Source organism: Falco cherrug, chromosome 9 (genome assembly GCF_023634085.1).
Source record: "Falco cherrug isolate bFalChe1 chromosome 9, bFalChe1.pri, whole genome shotgun sequence".
NCBI lineage: Eukaryota > Metazoa > Chordata > Aves > Falconiformes > Falconidae > Falco > Falco cherrug.
In genome coordinates this window covers 11,491,836-11,517,335 of record NC_073705.1, presented here as the reverse complement: position 1 = coordinate 11,517,335, position 25,500 = coordinate 11,491,836, and the positions used below count along the sequence as shown (strand labels likewise).

General features: G+C 59.2%; 4 protein-coding genes across 15 annotated transcripts in view; 1 reads left to right on the top strand and 3 right to left on the bottom strand.

Moving 5' to 3' along the window:
- The window catches only part of GRIN1 (glutamate ionotropic receptor NMDA type subunit 1), a 40,223-nt gene extending 32,992 nt beyond the window's left edge, over positions 1-7,231 (top strand). For 5 of the 12 annotated variants that reach the window (XM_055721251.1, XM_055721248.1, XM_055721252.1 and 2 more), the window contains one exon: positions 2,312-3,521. In XM_055721251.1, the coding sequence (XP_055577226.1) occupies positions 2,312-2,515 (204 nt within the window). In that variant the 3' untranslated portion in view covers positions 2,516-3,521. Of the gene's footprint in view, positions 1-2,311; positions 3,522-5,489 lie in introns of those variants that run through there. The other 7 variants (XM_055721254.1, XM_055721253.1, XM_055721249.1 and 4 more) reach the window with 4 other exon arrangements.
- An 809-nt stretch (positions 7,232-8,040) lies between these two features.
- On the bottom strand, positions 8,041-12,109 carry LRRC26 (leucine rich repeat containing 26). Its single transcript, XM_027809563.2, has 2 exons — positions 10,936-12,109; positions 8,041-9,996 (listed from the first exon to the last, which is right to left on the bottom strand). Exons 1-2 carry the CDS (start codon positions 12,011-12,013, stop codon positions 9,737-9,739), a joined length of 1,338 nt encoding a protein of 445 aa, XP_027665364.2. The 5' UTR covers positions 12,014-12,109; the 3' UTR covers positions 8,041-9,736.
- Positions 12,110-15,217: 3,108 nt separating this feature from the next.
- RNF224 (ring finger protein 224) lies at positions 15,218-16,230 on the bottom strand. Its single transcript, XM_027809564.2, has one exon. The coding sequence runs from the start codon at positions 16,205-16,207 to the stop codon at positions 15,566-15,568; it is 642 nt and encodes a 213-aa protein (XP_027665365.2). The 5' UTR covers positions 16,208-16,230; the 3' UTR covers positions 15,218-15,565.
- A 4,447-nt stretch (positions 16,231-20,677) lies between these two features.
- CYSRT1 (cysteine rich tail 1) lies at positions 20,678-23,089 on the bottom strand. The gene is made up of 2 exons (XM_055721516.1): positions 22,993-23,089; positions 20,678-22,402 (listed from the first exon to the last, which is right to left on the bottom strand). The coding sequence occupies exon 2, from the start codon at positions 22,390-22,392 to the stop codon at positions 21,970-21,972; it is 423 nt and encodes a 140-aa protein (XP_055577491.1). The 5' UTR covers positions 22,393-22,402; positions 22,993-23,089; the 3' UTR covers positions 20,678-21,969.
- Positions 23,090-25,500: the final 2,411 nt, after the last annotated feature.

Genomic DNA, 25,500 nt, shown 5'->3' with positions numbered 1-25,500 from the left:
CTGGTTATCGTCAGCAGTAATGCAGCTCTAGAAAAGAGACACAAAGGCTTGAAAGAGGAGGTTGTTAAAGACCCAACCTTGGTTCAAACTTGTGCTTTCCGCCTTGGAGTAAAACTGCTCTCACGTAACCAGAGAACATTGCCAAATTGCTGCCTCTAAAGCCAGCTGTTTCCAAATGTGCAAACGTGTCTGCTCGTGCTGGAGCTTCAGACACTCTTCAGCGTCAGGTTGGGCTGTTGGTCTGTCGGACTGAGCCGGTGTCCCTCTGCATGTTGCCGTCTGTTGTATGACTCTGCACTGTGGCTACTCTGTTGTCTCGTGTGGCAGCGGCCGCTGCATTTTGCTGCCCGACCTCCCGGCGCGATGGGCTTGCCGAAATCGCCTCCCCAGGGCGACCGGCGGGTTTCTGCCCAGGGTTGCTCAGAACAGGCTCCCGGCCAGGCTGCCCGAGGCGTGAGGCACAACGGGGACGGGGGGACGGTGGCAGCGCGGGGAGATGTGGCCCCCTGTGGTGGGGTGGCCCGTCCCTGGCAGCAGGTTTGGGGCGCCTCGGGGAGCAGCATGCAATATCGCAGGGGGTCTCGGGGCCACGGCTCTGTATGGAAAACGGAGGCAGCTGCCTTTGATGCCAATGCAGGCTCCATCCCAAGAAGCTCCTGGAGCACCCCTGGGAATCAGCCCTGGGGACAACTGAGCCTTCCGCCAGGCTCAGCTGCCACCATCTCACACAAAGTGCTCCTCTCCCTGTCACCTCACCAAGGCAGGCGTGGCGGGGGGACCCATGGTCTCCCCACTCATCCCCCATACCCCACTGGGAAGACGGGCATCCCTGTCATCTCCTGCACTGCCGCCGTGCTCCCTGGGTGACACCTTGCCCCAGTGATGCCTTCATGTCTGAAGTCCCCCCTCCCAACCGCTGCACCCCCCGAGCAGCTCTGCAGGAAGGTTGCAGGTTGTGTCTTGGTGGCCTGAGCCCTGGGCCAGGGGAGAGGAGACAGAGATGGGGTGGGTGGTGCAGGGAAGGGAACGTGGGAAGAGTGAGGAGGAGGAGGGACAAGTGGGATGCACAGAAAAAAGGGAAGTAAAAATTGCAGAAAGATCTTCTGGGGGGACCCTCAGCATGTCCTGAGTGGACCCCTGCATTTTGTTGTGTGTGAACCCCTCCATGGTTAGGAAACCAAGGGATCCTGTCCTGGGAGAGAGCAGGAGCATCACGGTGCAGTGGGCACCTGGAGGGACCGGTGCCCACAGTGGCCACAGGAGAAGGGGATAACCTGAGAACAATGGGACAGCTGGCCTGTGGCACCCCTGGTATCCCCCCACATCGCTCCCTCTTCGGGGAAGCATCCTGGGCCTGATCCTGCTCTGTGGTGTGGCATCCACCCTACACCACACCACTGCACAGCGTGCTCTGCCCCGGGGTAGGAGCACCCCAATGCCCAGAGCTGACCAGGTCCAGGGGCCACCTGCACCAGAGGTCCCATGGGCAAGTGGTGGAGCTGTGCTTTCCCCTTCCCTCACCTGGTAGGCACCAGCGCGGCATGGGACTCCCCATGCCATGACCTTCTTGGCACATTGCTGACAGGCGAGTTGTGGAAGGAGATGACCCCACTCATCCCAGAAGATGGCCCCAGCTCTGGAGGCAGCCACATCTGTGAGGCAGCTATGGGCAACAATGCTCCACTGCCTGGGAGCATATTGCAGTCTTCTGCCTCCCATGGGGTGATGTGGTCAGGGTCCTAGGACATGTTCCCCTTGGAATCAGGCTAGCTGGGTCAAGAACAGGCTAGTGGGGCCAATATCCAAGCCAACATGGCCAAGACGGAAGCTAGCAGGTCCAAGGTCTGGCTGTTGCAGGAGGTCCGTGGTGGAGCGAGCTTTGTCGTGATGTTGGGCAGACCTGCTGGTTGCTCTGCAGGGTGAGTGGCCAGCAGGAGGGTGCTGCCACCAGCTCATGTCACAGCCTGCCATTTGGTGCCCTCCATTTCCTTGCAGCAGCCCTGGTTCAGAGACCCCAGTGCCCTCCTGCTGTGGAAGGCCCCATGAGTACGTAGCATGCTGGGACACGTTGCCTGGGGTCCTTGTAAAGATGAGAAAGCAGCGAGGCGCTCTGTTTCATGATGCTCAGCAGAGCCGCAGGCCCACACCAGGTCTCAGATGGGGCAAGGCTTGAGAGCCCATGGGGCTGGAAGGCCAGGCTGACCCCAGCCCCATGGGCTCTCCTGGCTAGCGAGTGAAAGACGCAAACCTGGTGGCCTTGCTTCTTTCCTTTTCGTTGTCGGGAGTTTTAAAAATGGATTCTGCTCTGCAGCCCTGCAGAATGGTCCCTCAGGAGTGCCAGAGAGACAGGCTGGCACCATGGAGCCAAGACAGCCCTGGGAAGCTACCACCCCACTCTGAACGTCCTAGCGCCCACCATCACCCGAGCTGCACAGCCTCTCCGCGGCACATCATCCCCACCGCCCCAGGAGGAGATGCATGTGTTCCCCATAGGCAGCTCCTGCAACTCGAATAGCACTCGCAGAGCTGACGTACTGCCATCCATCGCAGCCACCCACGATACTGCAACCCCACAGAAGCCATGTGAGACGCATAAACCACACAGACACCTTCCGAGCCGGCACATTTCGTACAGACACTTAACGAGGTGCACAGGTCCCTTAGCCCCCCCACTGCAGACGTCATCAGCCCCCACAGAGTCACACCACCAGCCCGCGGACATCCCCCCCAGGCACAGCATGACACACGTCCCACGTCACCGCCAAGCGAGGGCCCGGCACTGCCAGGCGATGCTCGCCCTGCAGCCATGGGGATGGTGCCAGAGCTGGTCGAGAACTGAGGGGATTCATGGAAAAGGTCACCTTTTCAGTGAAGGATCAGCCGCCCCAAAGTCAAATGCTTCTTGGCTGAAAAAGAACCTAGTTTTTGACCCAAAAGAACCAAAAATAGGTCAAAGGCAACTATTTTTTTTTTTAAGGAAAGTTGACATTTTCTACAGCAAGATTGCATTTAGCTAGAATCCTAATTTTTAATTGAAAAAAAAACCAACAAACCCAAACCCCAGAATTCTTCCAGAAAATCTTCCACCAGTCAGGGACTACCATTGAGCCCAGATTAGTTTGAAGTCATTTTTAAAGACATATTAAGTTCTTGTCTATATTTTCTTCCTGGTTGTCATTTAAAGTTTTTGGTGCCTTCACTTCACTTCCATACCTTAACATGTTTGAGTCTCTTCTACGGTTAATATTGATTAATTTCTTGGCTTTATAATGTTTAGTTTGGGGATAATTGCACCATCCCTGTAACATAATTTACCCTAAATTACTGATATGTGCTTCTAGCATTAGTTCTACTTTACCATAGTTTTGATATGACAGTTTTCTTGCTTTTTTTCTTTTCCTTTTTTTTTTATTTTTATTATTAAAAATTGCATGCATGAACTCTACACAAAAAAAAAAGTAAATGAGAATGTTACCCTGTGATAACTCTGTGATTGGAGGAGATATGCTTTCAAATCAAAAGCTATGCTCTTGTATTTTAATTTTTCTGGCCAGATTCCCCACTTCGCTTGGTTATTTTCGCATTTGCCACCCCTAGAGCTGTGCGGAGAGGCCAGAACGCCCCAGCCTGCCCTGCTAGACCTCCAGCTTTCCACCGCAGCAGCCACACATACACGTGCACCAAGGCACACGCGCACACGCATACACACACACACACACACACATACGCACACACCACTTTTTCCCCCCCATTTGCATCAGGCAGGATATTTAACAAAGGACCTTTATTCCGCCCTTTTCTCTTTTGTATCTGAAGTCTTTTCCACCAGTGAGTCACCCAGCCTCTCCCCTTTCCCAGTCGCCTCTCCTCCCTGTGGGAATCAAGCCCCATCCCGCGAGCGCACACCTTCAGCCATTTTGCTATGGAAAGATTGCATGTAGCTGGCATCCTAATTTTTTTTGCAAGGAGGGGGTGGCTGCACACGTTTTTGGGAGAGAGGGGTGGTTTTTTTGCATAGCCACAAAAAGCTCCCCCCAGAGCGGCAGAGTGACTGCAGGGTCACCTCGGCCGTTCTCTGTGCAAACAGGCACGGCCAAGGTGTTGCCGCTTAGCAAAGCAAGGAATTTCTCAGAGCCTCCGCTTTAGCATTAATAGTCCCCTGAATGAAAGAATGATCCTATGAGATACTCCCTGGGTGTCAACACGTCCCCAGCACGTGTACCGGAGAGACGGGAGCATGCCGGCTCCCGCCCCTGCCCCAGCAGCTCCCCGCTGAGGGGTCCTGGTGAAGCACAAAACTGGGCAGAGCAGGGCAGTCCCGAGGACCCCACGCAATGCCTGGGGGGACCCCAGGCCTCCCTGTGGCAGGAGGCAGGGTGTAGAGCCACGCAGGGTAGCCACAGTGTCAGAGCCTCCAGCAGCACCGCCAGGGCCACGGTCACCACTGACCAACACAAGACGGGCAAAACCCCGTCCCTGAGGAGCCCCCCGGGAGCCCAGCACAACGGCAGCCCCGCGGGGTGGCATGGTGTAAGGGCCAGGTAAACGTCACTGGACAGGGTCTGCGCTGCAGCACACAAGACCCACCGAGACCCTTTCCTGCCCCGGCACCGATGCAGATCCTCAGAGAGAAGCGCAAGATGCTCCGTGCCACCCGCTCTCGCAGCAAGGCTGGACAGGGCTTCCAGTTCAGGGTTTGGAGTTAGGAGAGTGGAACTGGCAGAGCAAGGGAGTAGGGAAGGAGGAAGGGAGAAAATCATTGCCCAGTTGTAAATCCCTGCCTGGGTAGGACAGACCTTTTTTCTTGCCTGTTGAAGAGTATTTCTGCTCTCCCTGTTTGCTTGCCAGTGGGACTACAGCTGGGGAGGTCTCTCCCAGGGAGCGTTTGCCAAGCCCCCCAGTCCGCAGGGAACGCAGAACCCCAAATTCAGGCCACATCTCCAACACAGGCTGTATTTTCACATTAGCAATTGACGCTACAGTTTATTGCAAGACAACCACACCGCACGTCCCCTCACCTGCATGAAAGGACAGTCAAAGCAGTGTCATTCAAGCAAGGAGGTGAAACGCCCTGGCCTCAAAGCACAGCTTGATCTGGCACCAGAGATGCCGAAACCCAGACAGACCCTCCAAACACAGGTTCAGCCGTGGGCTGGGCTGATGAGTCACAGGCTTTGTTTTGTAGCTCTCCCAGAGCAGAGAGGGGCTCGCTCAGCAGGCGACACGGCTGCCATGCTCTGCGAAAGCTGTGCCGCGCTCCTGGGTGTCCTCCCTGTCCAACTGTAGGGTGCTTGGAGAGCGTCTGCAACGACCTCTGCACAAGCTTGGATTGCATTGGGAAGGGGACCTCAGCCAGCAGCAGGTTTTGGGCCGTTGCATCGCCCCAAGAGATATCCTGTAGGGACACATGAGATGTAAGTAGAGGTGGGGGCAAATGCCAGAACTGCCTAACACTTCTTTCTCCTTGTCTGTGTATTTGTGTGTTGCAGCAATATCACCCCACCGACATCACCGGCCAGCTCAACCTCTCCGACCCCTCAGTCAGCACTGTGGTGTGACCTTCTCCCCGAGGGCCATCAGTCCTTGCCCAACACAGTAGGAAGGCACAGCCAGGACTGCCTTTCAAGGGACACTGATGGGTTCTTCTGGGTGAGATGGGAGGAAAGCATCCTTCATCCGTACACAGTGACTTCATTGTATATCTCCCTCCCTTCCTAGGCCTGCTGCCATGCTCGTGCCCCAGAATGCACGGCAGAACCAGGACACGGTTTGGACTTCACTGTACAGAGATAATTGCTTCCAACAGTGCTGTTGATATTCAGTATTGCCACTGACTGGCTATGTGCAAGGGGAAAGGACTTTGAAAGGCACATGGTGCCTGCTCTCCCACTGTAACAGGGAAGAGCTGGTGCCACACCACAAACCTGTGCTTCACTTTGCAGGCTTCAGGCTTCTCAGCACGTGCACAGCCCCTCAGATGTGTGCTCCACGTCTCCCACCACCCCAGAGGGCTTCAGTGCGATGTGCTTGTGGTCCTGAGCAACTGGAACAGCCGGCGCAGTTCAGCGGGTTGGGCACATGCACCTGCTGTGCCCAGTGACCCCCACCTCTGCAGCAGGAGCTGAAAGATGTGTGTTCCACACCTTGCAGGGGATGGACCCCCCTGCTCCTCCCTCCCATCAGCTCGTGGCTATGACTTGGCTCCTGTATGTGGTCTGTTTGCAGCAGGAGTTCTCCCAGACCTGCAGCCCACATTCCTGTGCTAAACGTGGTACTACGGAGCTCATAACATGCTGTCAGCCAAGATCCTGACTCCCAGCATCTCCTGCACAGAAGACATCCCCAGGACCTGGCCATGGCCAGCATGTAGCTCTCACACCATGGATCTCCTGGCCAGGAATATCTCCACAGGGAATGGCTCTGGATGGTTGCATTGACCTTTAGCCAAGCTCCACACTGCCTCAGCAACAGCAATGCAAGGAGAGATGGTGCTGGCCGGTCGTGGCTGCCTGTGGGCTGTGGTGTCTGCAGCAGCCACCCAGCCTGCCTGCACTGCCAGGGCACCACAGCGGGCACTGGCAGCTTCCCTGCCACACACACTGCAGTTCAAGCTTGCCAGCAGCTCCCGCGGCAGCTCTGAAGTCCCAGCTTATGTGGCTGCATCTGCCTGACCCTGGAGACATGGAAACTGGATCCCAGTTGAGGAGAAGGGAACCCAACAAGACAGGCTGACACCATTCCTCCCCACACCTTCCTCCCCTCAAGCATACGTGCCCATGTGCCAGCATCCCTAAGCACCCTCCCCATGGGCGCTGCAAGTGGGTACGGAGACACCAGCATTGGGGAAGCATCTGGCACCAGCCAGGCTGGTGATGAGCAGCTATAGCACGTGCACGGGTAACATTGCATCCTGCCTCCTGCAAAGGTGAAAACGCCGCCTGCAACGTGGTACCAAGCCCCAGCAGCACGAACTGCCTTCTTGCCCCAGCCGAGAAGATGTGGCTTCCCCCTGAGGGCAGATAGCCTTTGCAGGCAGGAATTTCAGATGGCAGCTGAGGTCTGTGAGCATCATTCCACTGACTGAAGTGGCTCCATCAAGTTCATCTCACTCCAGCTGAGAAATTGGACCCATTCTACTTTATACGTCAATGTAACATTAATATCAAGTTTTTGCAAGAGCTCAGTAAAGTCTAGACTGGATCATGAAGTGGTTCATTCCAGTGCCGTGTGCCTCTTTCCGTCTCTGCCTTCTGGCAAAGCTGGCAGGGAGCCCCATGCTGAATCAGAGCCTCACCCAGCACTGCTGCAGGGCTTGCAAACAGTAAAAGGTGGAGAGATGGGGAGGGACCAAGAGGCCAGGCCAGGAGCTGCAGGGAAGACCCAGATGGAAGGGGCATCACCATTCTGGGATGCCAGGCTGATGGGCAGCCTAAACAACCAGTGTGGGGCTACAGGCCTTGCAGCAGGGGTGCAGGGACAGTCTGAAATTGTTCAAATGCCAGCATGATGCCAGCTGGCTCTCACCCACCTCCATCCAGGGGAAAACGGTCCCCTGCCACTGCTGTGTTCCCCAGCTCCTGGGAGCCGTGGGGCACTGCCAGTGGGGCTGGCCTTTGGAAGCAGAGGGCTGACTGCAGGGATGAAGGCATCTAGGGAAGTCCCTGCACATCAGTCCATCCATAGGGAGGTGACCGAGGGATTTGCAAACCAGAGAGGCAGCTCTCCTGGGCTGAACTGAAGTGGCACCCTTCTCAGTCACAGCATGGTCCCCATGTGCTGAGACCACCAGCCCAACATCCACTGGCGTCTCAGCCTCAGGACAACCTGGGAGGAGGAGCAGGGCTCAGGTGCCCGTGCAGGATGACAGGTGAGGCCCTGGCTCCAAATGGGAAGCCCAGGCCTTCTTGGGAAGCACTGAGCGCTGTTACTAGAGAGGGTCTGGCAGAACTGGGATTGCTCCTGGGAAAGGCGCTGTGCAGGGGCTGATCCTGGCAGAGGTCCTGCCACCACCCTGGTTGCAGGGCTGGTAGCACTGGAGGAGCTGCTGCTCTCGCCAGCATCCCACAGCCCTCGCCGGGGACAGGCGCTGCAGGAAGAGCTGTGTGGCAATTGAATGGTTTCTCTCTTGAAAGTCAAAATGAGAGCAAGCCACAACGGAACTGACATTTGGTTTATTTTCTGTATGATTTATGTAACCCTTGCCAAAAGATGCATCGACCCCCACTGCATCCCTGGCTTGTCCCACAGCTCTTTAATGGGCAAGAGACTGAGCCAACAGAGGGAGGCGGGTGGCCACAGTCATCTCGTCGGGGCTCTTAGCACCTTGCAATGGGTAAGAGCTCAGGCTGGAAAGGGTTGTTGCTCCTCCTTGAGAGACACTTTTGTCACCCCAGCTTGTGCTTTCCCCTGGAGCACAACTCCAGCTTCTTCCAGGCCACCTCCCAGTACACTCACTAAGCATTTCCATGCAGTGCAGAGGAGAAGTGTTTCCAGAGGGAAGGGCAGGAGGCAGCAGGGTGGGGGGATGCGGGGGCAGCCCCAGCCCCTTCTGGTAGGTGATGGGAGGGGAGGCAGCAGCCAAGGTTGCAGACTTTGTGCTGCAAACCTACATGGGCTTTTTTGTCACGGAGCTAACCCTAGACTTTGGCCTTGGATGAGCTTTAGCCTAGGAAAAAGCTATTAGGGGAGGAACCACTGTGCATCCTCACGCATCCTTTGGCAGCCCCTTTGCCAAATGACATCAGTGGGAGCTCAGGGCTTTGCCTTTTTCCAACCTTCACCCTAAACCTCAGCCTCACCCTAGATCTTGGTTGTTGACTGAGCCTCCTCAGCACCAGCAGCCATGCCTCAACAAAAAAAAAAAAAAACAACCAAAAAAAACCAACCAACAAAAAACTATCAAAAGAAGTATTTTGCAACTTGTCCTGTCCTTGGGCAGTACACGGAGGGGTCTGGAGCTTTCTGAAAGTTCCATGGAGGTTCCGGAGTGCCCCCAAAACACCCAGAGATCTTCAGGTGCACCAAAAGGCACATGGAGAGCTCTGGAGCACACCAAAAGGCAAACCAGTGCCTGTCAGGACATAGAAAGCCAAACAGATGGCATTTGGATGCAAGAAAAGCAGAGCCAAGGGGTCTCGAGGGCACGGAAAGGCATGCTGAGGCTGCTGGGGTCACTGAATGGCAGATTGGGAGTGCTGGGGGCACCAAAGGTGCAAGGGGGGTTTTGGGGCAAACGGAAGGGCACACAGAGGCTCCTGGGCTGCTCCAAAAGGCAAACGGAGACTTCTGCACTGCACTGAAAGGCACCCAGAGGAATATGGTGTGTCCTGAGATGCACAGTGGCTCTCAGGAAGCACCAAAAGGCACATGGAGACATATGGTGATGCATCCTGAAATGCACACTGAGGGCCCCGGACCATGGGGCAGGACAGGGTGAGCTGGAGGAGAACAGTCACCCACCCATCCCCAGGAAGGTCTGAGCCTCCTGTAACATGGAGAGCATCTGTGGTCAGACCGTGCCCTGCAGCAGGTCTGAGCTGGAGGCTGCTCCCCCCCGCAGCAGGGCAGACGGAGCTTGGCATCATCTCGGGGGGCTCCGGGAGGAGGAAGAAAAGTGATTTCCAGGAACAGAGCATCCTCTCGCTGGTCCACAGGGAAATGTTTGCAACAGGGGGATGCAGACAGCTGAAGGGCATGAACCAAAGGCTGCCCAGGGCTAAAGCCTGGTCACCCTGCCTCAGTAGCCCCTGCAGATGCGGGGTCTCCTCCAGAAGTGGGATTCCCTGCTCAGGTTGTGGTAAATCACTATGATGGAGCCCATGAAGGTGCAGAAGAAGATGCTGGCCATGAAGGAGAACGGTCCAATGATCAAGAAAGCGACATAGTGCTTGGCAGACAGTGAGGTCTCCTGACATTGACTGAAGGACTCATTCCCAAAGGCCATGATCGGATAGTTGTTCAGCTGCTCTGGGACTCTGCAGAGGAGCAAAGTCTTCTCTGGAAGAGAAAAGCAGTTCTGATGGGCACACCTGGCAGCTGGGACAAGGCTGGTGTCAAGGACAGAGGGGATTGCAGGTCTATGTGGGACAGCCAGGACCAGGGCAGGAGGTCGGGGGTCAGGTTCACCCAGGGCAGGGTATAAACAAGAGGAGTAGTGAGGGTTCAGGGCTCATCTGTGTCCTGCACCCCAGGGAGTGGAACGGCATGGGGAGGTGGGCACAGTGCCGGAAGGGGCACTGGAAAATGGGTTTGGGGCAGGACAGTGAATGGGACAGGTAAGGTGGTGTGGGCCTGGTTCCCAGGGAACAGATGTGGGGAGCAGTGAGCAGCCAGCCTGGAGCTGCCACAGAAGGTCCCAGCCAGCACAGGTGACAGGCGTGCACCCAAGCTGGAGGCAAGCAGGAGCGGGTGGCAGAGGATGGAGAGATCTTGTCTCTCACTGAGGTTCATGGGGGAAGAAATGCAGGATCAGACCCATGTTCATGAGGCACTGGGGAAGGGGCTGAAGGCTCTGAGTCCTGGCTGGGTCAGCAGTGATGCCCACCCTGATACACAGGCTATTCTTGCCCCCTCAGGTTCCCAGTGCCCAGCACGCCTTGCCCTCAATGTGGCAGGACCGGTGCCACTGCTGGGGACAGCACAGGGAGTCCATCGCTGGGACATCGCCCAGCCCTCCTCTCCAGGTAATGCCTGCAGGTGACCAAGCATGGGCACCTGGTACCAGACCCGGAGATGCACACACCCAAGTAGATACAGGAGCTGCCATGGCCTGAGGACAGGTCCTGGGGAACCTTGCCGTACCCCCATGGGCACTGACCACGCAAACCTTTGGCTGGCTGGCAGCCAGGGTGCTGGCTCCTGCCTCAGCCCCGACAGGGTGACCAGCTGGTGGGGAGTGGGTGGGGGGCTTTGGGACACGGTCCTCCGGACACTCACCTTGCACTTTTTCCCTGTTGTGGCTGAGCCAGCGCCAGAGGGGCAGGATGCCGCAGCTGCACACCCAGGGGTTGTCCTGCAGGAAGAGGGCTCGGAGCTGGGGCAGGACACGCAGCACCCTAGGCTCCAGCTCTCCCAGCCTGTTGCTGCCCAGGTTGAGTGTGGCCAGGCTGGTGAGGGGCAGGAAGGTTTCAGGGGTCAGAATGGTTAAGTAGTTGTTGCTGAGATCCAGCTCCTGCAGCGCCCCGAGCCCCACCAGCGCCTGGTTGTGGATCAGCTGCAGGCGGTTGTGGGGCAGGCTGAGCACCAGCAGCCGTGGCAGGGGAGGGAAGGACTGCGGCCCCAGCACGGTGATGAAGTTGTAGCCAAGCCACAGGGTGCTGGTGTTGGTCGACAGGCTCTGCGGCACCTCTCGGAGGGCATGCCCGCTGCAGTCTGCCTCCCCCGGGGAGCAGCGGCAGGCGGCGGGGCAGGCTGGTGAGGGCAGCGGGCGCAGGAGAAGCAGGCAGGCCAGCATGGTGCTGGGACCTCTCCAGCACCCCATGGCTGCCCACTGAGGTGGCGAGGGCTCCCCAACCTCCGGTGCTGGGACTCCCCCACGGACAGGATCCCTAGTGCCCGTCGCCTCGCCCACCCACCGGTCCAGGCCTGGCAGCCTCGGCTGAGCCTGGTGGTGCTGAGTGAAGGTGCTGGGCAGTGCCTGGCTGCAAGGGGAGTGGGTGGACGTGCTGAGCTCCCTGCAGCCCTGCGCATTCCCCTGCTCGCCGCCACCTTCCGTCTGCAAACCCGGATCGGGCTGCGCTCCTGGCCCCGGTTTTCCTTGGGGTGGAGCTGCACTTTTTTCAGCAAATATTTTTGCAGTGATGCCTGCCCTGGCAAGGTGCGGAGCCGTGCCCTCGGCCCTCCCTCTGCCAGGCACTGCTCCAGTCAGGTAAGCAGCCAGCTTTGCATGGCCTGCGATTAACCGCTTGTGTGTGCTGCAGGCTGGAGAGCTGGAAAAAAGCAAAATCCGACCCATCTCTTGGCCTCCAGCCTCCCCACAGGGCATCCCCCAGGGGTGCGTTGCCTCACCAGCCATCTACAGAGTGGGGTGTGGAGCCAGGACCCCCATAGCTGCCTGAGGTGGGACAAAGCTTAAATCATATCATCGGCAGGTCTAACCTTATCGTCTCTGCGGGCCCACCATGCCTGGAGGTCCTGGATGGGGAGCCCTGCTGGGAGCCATGGGCCACCCAGCCCTTGGCTGGGCTCTGTTTGCTCCTGGAAGGAGACAAAAAGCCGTGCCAAAAAGAAGGAGGGTTGGGATGTGAATCCTGAGGACCACCCTCCTCCTGCCCAGCAGGATCACACAGCTGTGTCCACACCAGGGGACACCCAGGAACCCCCACATGAGAAGGCATGAGGAAGGTGAGCTTGCTGGACTGTAGCTACCCAAAGCTTGTTTACCCTCCCCCCAGCACGGCAGTGCAGGCTAGAGAGGGCTCAAAGTCTACCTCCGTGCTGTTTATACCTGCTCCAGTTTCAAAGCTGCCTGATGCCCCACAGCAGAAGGCGGTAGAGGAGAGGTGTCACCTCCCAGCACCCACCATCCCTCACAGAGCTCAGCACGGCTGGCAGCACCTCGTCCCCCTCACAGCCTGGGGTGGTGACCCAGAACAGGGGCGCCGTCCTCCACTGACACCCTGGAAACTCCTGTCCCATTTAGGACCCAGCGGTCATGGTCCTGGAGGAATCCCTGGCACCTCTGCCCCACGGCCAAAGGGCTGGAAGGGCAGCAAGGCAGCGCACGGCTGCACCCCAGCCAGGACTGGGATGCTTCCCAAATCTGGGGCAGAAGCAGCAGGCAGGCAGTTTATTAATAGCATCCAGAGAAGCTTTGGTTTGTTTATCTATCCTGCAGCAAACTCAGTTTGCTGCATTAATCCCCATCTGGAAATAGTTCAGAGGAATCCTCCAGCCCAGCCCAGCCCTGAAGCAGGGCATAAACGCACAGCCACATGGAGCTGCAGCACCAGCTCATCCCACCAGCAGCTGCCGGCTATATGGGAACCTGAATTTTTAGGGAGCCCTGTCCCAAAACGCTCTTCCTCCCCAGGGGCTGCATTGTCCACTGCCTGTGGCCACCTGGGATTAGGTTAGAAGTGCAAAAATCATTGGAAAATAACCAAAACCAACCATTAAAAGCAAGGCCATTTCCAGCTTTTGTGCTCAGAAAGCCCAGGGGCTGCAAGACCATCTCAGCTTCTCTACCAGCCCCTCGCTGTCACCCGGCTGCACAACAACCCCATGGCAAGTGGCAGGAGAGATGTCCCCAGTGTCCTGCCTGCCAGGGACACCAGCCAAGCGCAGGGCTGGTGCTGGTTGTGCCTGGCTCCGCTCCTGTTTTGCATACATTGGCTGCACACTGCTGCGGTTGAGGGCTGGTGACCGTTTCAGGTCCAGTAGCCCAGCAGTGCTACCACTGTCCCTTCACACACGCTGCCAGTGCTTGGCAGACCATGGGTCCCTGTCACTGCCCCCTTCTCTGGAATAGGGGGACCCAGCACCCTGCCCCCAGCCAGGCTGCAACCCCCTGTGCCCCATTCCCCCGTTGCAATGCCTCCTCCTGCAGTTTTGGGTTCCACAGGGAACAGCAGAGCCTGGCCCCAGGGCCAGCACCAGGAGAGGCTGCTCCAGGCATCCGCTCTGCAAGAACAGCTCAGGTGGCCTGTGCTGAGCGATGGAGGAGTCCCCCAAGGCACAGGGCTCAACACCAGCCCTGCCTTGGCCAAGGGGTGTAAATCAGGCTGCCCAGCCAGCATACCAAGACCATTCCGACAATGAAGTGATGGAGGGGCAGATAAACTCCTTCAGAGACCGGCCACTGGCTGGGAGCAGCAGGGACATGCACAGAGGCACACTGCCAGGGCCGGGCTTCAGAGCTTGGTTCTGGTGCTGACGGGATGCAGTGGAGCCAGGGTGGGAGCACAGAGGCAAGGACCTGGGGCTAGGGACAGGGAGCCAGGGGTCTTTGTCACCCTCCACGATGGAAAGCTGAGACCCAAGGTGCTGGGCTGAGCACGGAGTCCTGCTGGCACCTTTGTATGGAGTCGTGCCCTGGGTAGGGATGGGCCCTTCCCCCCACCCACCGTTGAGTATTTGGGGACAAATGAAGACAGAGGAAAAGCGACGTTCCTGGTGCTTCTGCTTCCATAGCTGGAGCTCCCTGGATTGGGCTCTGCTGGGAACATCTCAGCACTGACTCTTTTATGGCAGGTGACACCAAGTGGCAGAATTGTGCATGGGCAGTGTGCGTGGTGTGGGTGTTGTGTACAGCGTGGGTGCTGTGCACGGGGTGAGTGCTGTGCACAGGGTGGGTGCTGGACTCCTTTGGCTCCAGCACTGGCACCCAGTGCAGGGGACAGCCAAGCACCAAGACTATCCAGGGGGCACAAGATCACTGATGACCCCAGGGAGGCACAGGCTGGGGTCCCTGCTGAGCCCTGAGGGGCAGCCAGTGGTGCCGGATGCTGGGATATTGCAAGAGCTCATAAACCACATGGAAAAGAGATGCAGAAATTGGGCTTTGAGGAAGGACTGCAAGAGCTGCCCAGGCAAGGCCAAGCCCTGCCCAAGAACTGTACCAGTATCACCCTGGTGCACCCCAGACCTCCCCATCTGGCCTCTGTTAAACCCACACCCAGCTGTTGGGGATCTCATCCTTGCACCCCATGTGGGGGGTCAGGCAGCAAAAGCCGTCCTGGCAGCAAAGGCATGACCTGCAATAACAGCGGAGGAGCTTGTGTACAGGCTGTGCATGGGTGTGCAGGCAAGGAGGTGAGGAGAAGGTCCAGCAGGAAAAAAACAAACCTGGCACAAGTCACAGAGCACAGAGGTGAGCAGGAGCTTCCATGGACTCAGGTCTTCTCTCATACTGGAGTAAAGTAGTTGGTGGACAGGTAAATCCAAAGAGCTGAAGCAATGTGTTGTGGCATCCTAACAAATCTGTCAACCTCAATTTCAACTGTCCAGCTACCCCAACACCAAAATTTCTCATGTAAAGGCCAACAGAACAAACACTTAAAGTAATCCAGCAGGACAGGTGACTTGTCCCCAACCCACCCCCACTGTAGGCAGGGTTTGGCTTGGGTTAACCCAAGGCTTACCAGCAAATATGACCATGACCTGCAGCCCAGCAAGGCCAACAGAGTGTTGTTTAATAGGCATGAAGCTTTCAGATGATCCCCAGAGCATTTCTGCATTGTTGCGGTGTGCCAGGTCCCTGTGGCTGCTGCCTGGGGGATGCTTGGTGGAAGTGTCCCTGCTGTGGATCCACACTCATGGAGAAGTAGGGCATGAGCTAGCCCTGGGCCAAGGACCAGGGAACATCCTTGATGGCTGGACCAAATTTCTGAGTTGTCAGAGGGGCAGGTGGGCATAATGAGGGGGCAGGGGCATCTTCATCCCCGCTGTTGCACTCCAGATCCCAGCAGGATGGACAACAAGCCCTGAGCAAGCTGAAGTCCTTTCCAGGCTGCCAACACAGCCACAGCACCACTGTCCACACATAGGTCTGAGGCATGGTGCAGGGTCCCCAGAAATGGTCCCAGACTGCACCCCAGAAGCTCTGCCAGCAGCCCCATCCTTGTGCTCAGCTCTCAAAGGCTGCCATCATCCCACAGCACAGGCACGGCCGGCAGCAGCCATGCTGGGGGAACAGCGCCGGAGGCACCGTGTCTTGGCACAGCCCCACTGGCTGCTGAGTAACCACCTTCTCTTTGCATGAGCCCTTGGTGGCTGAGTCAGGCTGGGACCTGCTGGCCACCCGGGGATGCTCCTTGTCAGCCTTGACAGCAAGGAAGGTGGCCAGGTCAAGGTCGAGTGTGGCAACACCGCCACGCGGCATGGGTGTATTTTGGCGGCACTGTGGGCAAGGGATCCAGCGCTGCTCGTTGGCAACAGTGTCGAGGCGTTTCAGGCAGTCTTGGCAGAAGGTATGGCCGCAGTAGAGCCGGCGCGGCAGCCGGCCACACAGGTCGTAGGAGGAGTAACAGATGATGCACTCAAACCGCTGGCTGCCCCGGCTCGGCGTGCATGAGTGTGCCTTGACACATGGCCCTGTGTCCTCTGCCCGGGGGCTGCCACCAGCCTGGGACATGCTGGGGAGGGGAGGGTGAAAGGAGACATCAGCCCCGTGGCTGGAGAGGGTGTCCAGGTGTGGGATGCCACCTCCGAGAGCATCCGATGTGAGAGAGATGGAGACCAGTCCCATGTGATGGCTTTCCAGGGGCATCAGGCTGCCCAGCACCCCTGCCCGCTGCCTGCCTGCCCCGTGGCCAGCCCTGCCTGGAAGAGCAGGACCCTGCCACTGCAGTGGGTCCTCCCTGCATCCATGGGGAATGCGTTTTCTCTGGTGCCACGCTGAATCCCTCCTGGGAGCTCTGCCAGCCCATTGGGAATAAGGGTCTGGGTTAGTGGGGAACACGGGGTGGGCAGGAGTATGTTGGCTGGGTGGGCTGGGCAGCAGCCACAGCCCTGCCCCTCACCAGCTCTGGGCTCTGCCAGGCCACCGTGGCATGGCTGTCAGCAGCACGGGATGGGCATGCAGGCTCATGGGGAGAAGCTGAGGGGTCCAGCCCCATCTCAAGTGGGGACTGGTATCCACAAGCATATTTGCAAACCCCTCCCAGAGGCCACCAAGACCCCGCTCCCTCTCTATGGGTGACCTCAGGCATTTTGGTGTACATGGGTGGCCCTCTGCTCCCCTCCTCCCAGTTCCCCCATCCCTACCTGTTCCGAGATCTCCCCCAGGGCCTCAGAGGAGGTGGCAGAATGGCTGTGCTGTCCCAGGGAGCTGCAGCTGTCCCGTGGGGAGCATTGGGGGCCCAAGTCACCAGCAGCTCCCCAGCCGGGTCCCAGCAGCTGCTGGTGGCAGTGGTAGTGGGAATGGGCTCACCTTTCAGGGACAGGCACGCTATCGGATCTGCTGCCAGGAAGCCAAGCCTGGGAGATTGGGTTACAAGCACCCGGATAACAAAGACCTCTGAAATCTAAGCCCCAGGAGCAGTCATTAATGGTCCATCTCTGCTTTATTAGCAGAAGAAATCATCCCTGTGAAGCCAAGGAACTCTGGGCTTCACCGTGGCGGAGAGGGCTTGGACATTGGCTGTACCTGGGCAGCAGTGGTGGAGTCTTCCACATCCTCAGCCACACCCCCTAGCCAAGAACATCTGGGCAGATGTTGGCCAGCGGTGACACCTTATCGCACTCCAGCCCACACATCCCTGGGTGGTCCAGGCTGTGGGGACGGCTGCAACGCGAGCAGGAGGGCTCAGCAAGGCTCAAGGCGGTGGTAGGGTTGGGGCTGGCACAGGGACAACAAGGCTCCAGCCTGGTCCAAGCTGTCAGTGCCCATGTGTGGGGTGGAGGTCCTCATCTGCTGCCTGGGGGTGACCGCTGCCACAGACACAGCCTTGACCTGCCCCTGCTCTTCCAGCTGGAGCTGCAGGCTGTCACGGTAGGGGCCGAGTTACCCCGGGCTCTGCTCAGGTATAATCATGCTCATCACCAGACTGGGGAGAACCCAGCACCCCTCGGTGATACCTGTAAGGTTCTTGACAATGCATGACCCTGGGGAGGTGACAACACCAGAGTGGTGGCAGACTCAGTCCCTGCAGCTGCCAGCCCCTTGCACAGCCCGTGGTCCAGCACCAGTGCCGCAGGCTCTGCACAGAGGGTGATCCCAGCAGGGGCAGATTTAAAACAGGGAGTGCAGTAGGGGGACATATCCTGAACCCAAAGTTCCTGGAGGAGAAAAACACATCCTGGAGCCAGGGCAGGACTGCCAGGACACTCAGCAGCATTTCTGCGTGGGAGCAGGAGAGGGCAGCAGCTCCTGCTCCAGGCAGGAGCAGGCAGCAATGCAGGCAGGGAGAAAGGCAGCTCTGGCCTGTGCTGGCTGCTTACTAAACATTTCAGCAGCCCTCAGGCCACGTTTCCAGCACTCTTCTGGAGCAAGAATTGAGGGTTTTGGAAACCAGGGGACTCCCAGGGCCACCAAGCTCCACAGAAACACTCTACCCCTTGATGCTGGTGCTTGGGAGCAAGGCAGCAAAGCCAGCCGCACAGCTCCTGCCGGGGCACGGTGGCCATATCCTGACACAGGATCCTGATACGCCCTCTGCCACAGGTTTTTCCAGGCAGTGTACATGGGGTGACTGTGCCCATGGGCCCTCAGGTGAGGGGATGGCACCCCATGGCAGGGCTTTGCTCTCCCCTTGCCAGGCTGGCAGCAGGCAAGGGATGGCAGGGTGGCCAGCTTGGGATGGGGCTGTGCTGGGGACCTCGGTTTTGGCCAAACACACTGACCAAGGTGTAGGCAAGGGTCATGTGCCCTGGGTAGATGAGGAACCAGCTGTGTGGGATTCCCGCTGTGCCCTGGCATCTCAGGGTACCACCCTGCATGCCTGCGGGGTGGGTGGCAGCACCCTGGATGACAGCAGCCAGGGCAGAGCTGGTGCCTGGATGGGCACAGCGTGTTCCCTCCAGGGCTGTGTGCCCAGGGATATGCAGGCAACTGGATGCCTGGAGATGTCCAGGCATGCCCCAAAGCTGGCAAGAAGCCATTCTCCCACCCAAAGCATGGTGGTGGTCTGGCACACCTGCCACACAGGGAGGTATGGAGCAGGCAGACATCAGTCCCTTTGGGCCATAGGAAGCTCTGCCCAAAAAGACTATATAGGTGAGAGGGATGAGCTTGGCTCCGTGCACAACGGGGGTACCACTGGCACTGCCCAGGGGCAGTCACTCTGCCTCAGCTGCCTCTCCTTGCAGAAATGTGCAAACACACACGCATGCACCTTCTTCCTACCTCACTCCACTCCCTGCCCATCCCCTGCCCATCAGCCCTCATGTTGCCCTCCCACATGCCAGCACAGCTGCGTCCTGTTGATGCCTTGTGCCCAGCTGCCCTTGGCCACTTCTGCCTATTGCAATCAAGCCCCTGGTGTGGGGCTGTGCACTCCGGTGCACCCGCCCTGCAACCCACAGGCAGGTCTTGGGGGGGCGGGGGGGGAGCCCTTGGTGACATGGGCTGTGCATCCGCCAAGCCGTGCAGGGTGACAGCAAGGGGCACGCTGCCCGAAACCAGCTTTTAGCCCCAGCTGGGCTCCATGACCCCTGCTGAAACACTTGAATCCAGCCCCCACAGGAAAGGTGTATCTGCAATCACCAGCAAGTGGCATGGGCAAGAAATGTCTTTTCCTGTTCCGAGTCATCTCTGAGAGCTGCAGGGACCTTCGGCACAGCAGGGCAGGGAGCGGCACCTTCAGGGGCGTGCGAAGGTCTGATCTAGACGAGCCAGGGCCATGCATCACCACCCACACTCCACATGCAGGAGGTGGCAATCACCCACCACAACCCTCCACACCCTGAGCACCTTTCAAAGGTGAAACACACCCAGGGAGCACCCACGGGACCCTGCACACAGCTGCTTGTGTCACCAAGAACCCTGTCAAGGTCTGGAGCAGCATCTTGTGCCCTCCCCTGCTCACACCCCCGGCTTTCCTGCTGCCTCCAGCTTAATCATTGCCTGGGTGTCTGGCAGGCAGCGCTCTGCCCAGCCTCTACCGCCTTGTTTGCTGTTGCCCCAAGGTTAGGCAGGGCAAAGAGCAGCGGTGACACACGGCACTGCCAGCAGATGCTGCACCCTGCCAATGCCCTGCCCAGGCCAGACCAGCACATCCCTTGCCCCTCACCCCCCGTGAGCTCCCCTGCCAGCCCCACAGCTCTGCCGAAGGCACCACACACCCCTCAGGAACAGTCTTCCCTCTCCAAACAGTGTTCGTCCCCACAGAGCACGTCAGACCCCCCGGGGCACTGGGTTTCTGCCAAGCCAACATGGTGATGCCACGTCCCTGCCCAGCCGTGCAGTGGGTGGGCTCTGTGTCAGGGCAGGGCTGGCGTCGCAGCCATGAAAGCAAACAAGGGGTGGATCTGCCCGTCCCCATGCCAGCACTGCCTGCAGTCCAGGCAAGGCAAACAACAGTGCTCCTTGTGCAGGGCAGGCAGCATGGTGCTGTGTCCCTGCCAACCTCCTGCAAGCGGCACACACCCCCGGCCACACATCGGCATGGGACCTGGGCCAGGCGGAGGAGCTGGGGTAGGGGGGGTGGTAAACTGGCAGGGCTCTGCTCTGCACCTCTGCCAAACCACTGCCACCCCAGCCAAGAGGCACCCAGCTGCGGTGGGATTTCAAGGGCCGTGGGCTTCCAGGCAGTGGTGGGCTTCCAGAAATGGTGGGCTCCCAGGGGTGGTGGGCTTCAAGTGCTGGACTCCCCAGTGCTTGTGGGCTCCCAGTGGGTCACAGCCAGCTGGGGCAGTGCCACAGAGCCCACCCAGCTGGCCCAGCCAGGAACCTACCCCTTTCCCAGCCCCCCTGCACACCACCCAAAGCTGGACTCTCTTTTTCCAAAAGACAGGACAGTCATCCTGCTTGGCAGGGTCAGGCTGAGCATCGGCCAGCATTCCCAGGCAGGCAGGAGCAGGCTGTACTGGGAACGCCTGTGCGAGGGGAGCGTTGGGCCCAAGCTGGCAGCAGGCAGCAGTGAGCTGAAGAGCTCAACGTGCCACGGCTGCTGCCTCAAGTCAGCAGTGCAACAGTTAAGCCTGGTTTTGAGGGGAGACAGAGGGCTGTGTGCCTCCTGCACTGCCCTTACACAAACCACAGGGATAAGCAAGAAGTAACATGGGAATCCGGGAAAGCCCACGATGGAGGGAAGAGGCATACCTTGGCAGGGGAGCAGAAGGCTTTAATTTTATTTGCAGCACCTTGAAGTCATCTGCTAACACAGGCACTCTTTCCAGGCCCCTGCCCTGCAGACCAGGCAGTTCCTGCAGTAGCTGCGGTGCTTACGCAGCCAGCACGGCTGCCCGTGGGACGCCAACACAACGGCAGGCTTGTTCCAGCTCGGCGACGCCAGCCCCAGCCAAAAACCTAGCCTGGAGCCACCCCAGCACGCTGTGAAGAGGCCAGCAGGCTCCTCACTCACCTTCCTCAATGCCCAGGGGGTTGCAGAAGGCGAATGATGGGGATCTGCATCCCAGACAGGGTGCCCCAGTGCTATCCCACCGCTGGAGCTGGGCCAGCCCTCCACACTGGACCTGGCCCCAGCGCAGTGTGGAGCCCCACGCCAGGATGTGGCTGGGGTGAGGGGCTGTGCCCAGCACCCTGCAAGGTACACACTGGCAGGAGCAACCAGATGGGGCCAGGGGTTTCCTGCCGCTGGGATGTTAACACCCACCCATACCCATGCTGTGCCTTCAGGTGCTGCCCTGGAGTGCTGCCCAGCACTCTGCCAAGCTTTGTCTGTCCTTTCTGTCTCCTTCCCTCTGTCCCATGGGCAGTGTGGCCAGGAGGAGTGGTACCTAGCTGGAGCCTGGCGCAGAGTGCTGCAGCATCCTCATGATGCCGTGCATCGGGGGACCACTCAGTTCTGGGGAGGTGGGTTCCCATCCCAGCTGGGGGCATGTCCCTGGCTCCTCTCCACCGCTCCAAGACAGTGCTGATGATGCCCCCTGCCACACACACAGGGCTGCCATCATCCAAACCTATCCTCTGGCAGACGGGCAATGCCTGGATGTTCCTCAGAGTCAGAGGCTTTCCAGCAAGGGCAGACTGGCAGAGTCAGTGTACAGGATTGCAGGCTCAGAGTGTTGCCCTGTCCCCAGTGTAGGCACTTCTCGGTGGCATCTGCATTGGCACACATCATCCTCAAGGCTCCTGGGCTTCAGCAGGGCAGGGAGGACCTGTCCTTCTCTCCCACACCCCACCCTGCGCTCTCAGGACCTGGCAGGGGCCCATCACTGGTGTATCTGGCTGCAAAGCTCACGGGTGAAAAGCAACAGCAAAGTCCAACCAGTGCCACCTCCCAGCTGCCGGCTCTGCTGGGTGCTGGGGCAGCTCTCCGGGGTGCCCAGGCCAGGCAGCCATGTCCCCACAGGTGGCCCCTGGCCCCATCTCATGGTCAGCATGCCCTGTGGGTGCAGTGAGGGCCCTTAGGAGACAACACAGCAGCACTTTTTGCAGCAGGGGTGGCACTTGCAGCAGCTGCATTCCCCACTGGCCTCCTGCTCCTGGCCCTTGGGTGGCTTGTCCAGAGCAACAGTGTAGAAGGAGTTGGGTGATTCCTTGTTGAGCATCCTCAGGCTGGCATAGGGGTTGTAGGGATGGGACCAGGACTTTTCTGTGGAAATGGTCGGGCTGTTCCAGCTGCCAGTGGAGTCTGCCTGCTCCTCCACGCTGTAGGTGGGCACAGCTGCAGGGTTGGCAATGACAATGGGCTCGTCCTTCAGGTAGTGAGTGATGAAGCTTTGCTGGAACTGGTCCCGCGGGATGTTGACGCTGGCATAGGGGTTTTCCAGACTGACGCCACGATCCATGTCCTTGCGCCTTGTCAGCATGCGCGGCCTGGCTGGCATTGCCCACCTCCTGTGAGACAGACAGCCTTAACCTGTGGTGTGGGGGGTGTCAGTGCTGGAGTCGTCCTCACAGCATGGGGAAGGGACCCCCCGCAGCCCCCACTGTTTTGGAGCAGGGTGCAGAGCTGTGGTCCCCCCTCCCTCCCAGTCCAAAGGCATTGTGCCATGCCATCCATACACTTTGGCCGTGTGTCCCTTACAGCAGAACCAGCAGAAGAGGGTGACACCCTAGAAGGGAGACATGGGGGTAGGCAGGGTGATGGGGGGCGGGGGGGGGGGGGGGGGTGGGGGGTGTGTCCTGGGTGGGAGACAGGGTGCAGGTACGGCAGTGGGGTAGGAGCTTCTGGGGAGAGACTGGTCTCAGAGGTGGCAGGCAGGCACTGAGGAAAGGAGGGGGGGGAAAGGGGGTGCAGAGGGAGGACGGAACAGGACAGGGGCAGTAGGGAGAGGGGCAGGGGACGGGCAGGCGTGGGGAAGGGAAATCGGGTCGGGGGGGCAGGAGAAGAGAGCCAGCAGGGCGCGGGGCGGGGCGGGGCGGGCAGGCAGAGCGGCAAGGGAAGGGGCAGTGGGAGCGGGCGGGGGGTCGCTGCCGGCACTCACCGACCGCACGGCTCCGGCCGGCTGCGGGGCCGCTCTGCCGCCGGCTGCGCTTCCTCCTGCACCGACCGCCTCGCCCCGCCCCGGCACCGACGGCACCGCACCGCCCCGGCACCCACCGCACCGCCCCAGCATCGGCACCGGACCCACCGCACCGCCCCAGCACCGGCACCCACCGCACTGCCCCGGCACCGGCATCGGCACCCACCGCACCGGCACCCACCTGCACTGGCCGCTGGCGCTGGTCAGGGGGCACAAGGAACTCGCAGCAGTACCAGGCACGGGGGCACTGGGCACAAGGAACTGGGCACCAGTATCAGCCAGGGGAAGCACTGGGCACAAGGAACTGGGCACCAGCACCAGGCAGGGGGGCACTGGCATCAGCACTGTACACGGATGCTGGGCACTGCACCAGCACTGGACAGAGGCACTGGGCACTTGACGGGCAAAGGGCACAGAGCAATGGGAACTGAGCACTGAACAGAGGTACTGGGCACCTGGAAAAGCCACCAGTTCCAGTCACTGGCATCAGCCACTGGGCACTGGCACCAGGTAGTGGATAGCAGCACCAGCACAGGCACTGGTATTGTGCACTGACACCAGTACCACACAGTGCTCCCCAGACACTACACAGCAGCCAGTGGTACCATGTGCTGTCACTACCACCACTAGGATGGGGCACTGACACCAGTGCAGGCACCAGCACCACGTGCCAGGCACCAGGCACTGAGCTCCAGCACTGGCAACATGCACTGGTACTGGGCAGCAGGCAGGGGTTGTGGGGTGGGGGCACCACATACCATGGGCCTGTAGGAAGCAGCAAACACCATGCACTGGGCAGAGGGCACTGAGCACCATGCACCCATCCTGAGCACTGGGCAGTGGACATCAGGCACCTGCACCCCCTGATGGTCCCCAGACCCACCTGCCAGGCTCTGCTTGCCCCCATGAACACCCAGGTCCCTGCAGCCCAGGTGCCCCTCACACCCTGCCTGGCTGTGCCCCACCTCTCCAGCTCTGACACCCCAAAACCAGGTCCCCACACAGCATCCTCATCCCTCCAGCTGATCCCTGAGCTCCCAGGCAGCTAGAGGGACGGGAACCAAGCGTGCTGGACCTCAGGGACATGGTGTGTGCTCACAATCAGGAGGATCCATGGTAGGATGTTGGCTGTGGTGTGGGCCTGTGCCCCCCGACAGAGCCTTTGTGAAGGGAAAAAGCTGCTTCCTTCTGGCTATTGCAACAGAAAACTACTTTTCTCACCTGCACTGAGGAACTGGGGCTGCACAGGCTGGCCAAATCCCACTGGCAGCGGTGCCCACCACTGCCCTGTCTGCCCAGCCTGGTGCCAGGTGAGTAGGGACACTGGGCTGGAGGCTGCACCCTTGGCACCCATGGAGCAAGCAGGAGAGCTCAGGCAGGTAATGGGACCCTACTCGTCCCTGGCAGCACTGTGTGTGATGGGGGACAGATGCTGGTGGGTGCTGAGCTGGCCAGGCTCCCAGTGGTCAGAGTGCCCTGCTACCAGCACCCCACCTGCAAGCCCCAGTCTCCCCTGTCTGTCCTCTGTGGCTGATCCCTCCATCCTGAGGCTTGCAGCTCCCAAAGTTTGCGCTGTAAAGAGAGTGCCCTCCCAGGGGTGGAGGGAAGGGAAGAGGGAGGCCTGGGATTTATTTTTTTTTTTTTCTTTTGAGAAACTGAGAGGTCAAACCCTCCTCTGACCAGATCTAGCATCAGGAAAAGGGCCCCATGCAGTTCTGTGCCTCAGTTTCCCCACTGAGGACTGAGAGTAGGGGTGCAGCAGAGCACGTGCTGTGCATAACCAGCACCACAGCACCCAGCTCTTGGGTTTTGAAAGCTGCAAAACATCTGCACAGACGCCCCGGGGCCTCTCCTCTCCCACAGCATTGCCCGGAGGAGGGCCACCGGCAGCCTGTCCCTTCTCTGGGCCTCACTGCTGCCACGTTTTCCCATCTTGAGCTGTCTCCCCAGAGAAACACTCATATATTTTACTAAGAAAGCATAAAAAAAAATAAAAGAGGCAACATCCTCCCAGGTGTCCTGCTGTAACCCCAGCCCTGCCTGCCTGTGCACGACGTGTCCCTGCTCGCGCGGGGATGTCGCTGTGGCTCTCTCCAGCAGAGAGTTTCTCCTCCCAGCGCCTCAGGACTTGCTCATCTTGGCTTTTTGCCCCAGATTTCCAAGCTCAGCCCTGTTCATAAACGGCCCTGCTCACAGGGAGCTGCCAGGCTGCGAACCAGGCACAGCTCAGGGCTGGGGGAACCCCAAGACCCAGCCTCCTCCGCGCCTTCCCTCTCTCCCAAAAGAGCTCCAAGGTGAAGATCACTTCACCAGCACCTCTGAGCTTTATGGGGCGTCCCACACGCTGCTGCCCGGGGCTGTGGACCCTGCACAACGTCCCCAAGCAGGGTGTTAGCTTTAATCCAGAGTGCCTCCATCCCAGCCGATGTTCCTCCCCAGCATCTCGCCATGGCAGCTCCCATCTCGCAG

Bases quoted from the DNA above. Each gene is read 5' to 3' on its own strand.
- LRRC26 (XM_027809563.2), bottom strand. From the start codon at position 12,013: ATGGCTGGTGAGGCAACGCACCCCTGGGGGATGCCCTGTGGGGAGGCT. The intron at 9,997-10,935 runs GTGAGTGTCCGG...TTTCTCTTCCAG, and splicing joins CAACAGGGAAAAAGTGCAAG to AGAAGACTTTGCTCCTCTGC.
- RNF224 (XM_027809564.2), bottom strand. From the start codon at position 16,207: ATGCCCCTGGAAAGCCATCACATGGGACTGGTCTCCATCTCTCTCACA.
- CYSRT1 (XM_055721516.1), bottom strand. From the start codon at position 22,392: ATGCCAGCCAGGCCGCGCATGCTGACAAGGCGCAAGGACATGGATCGT.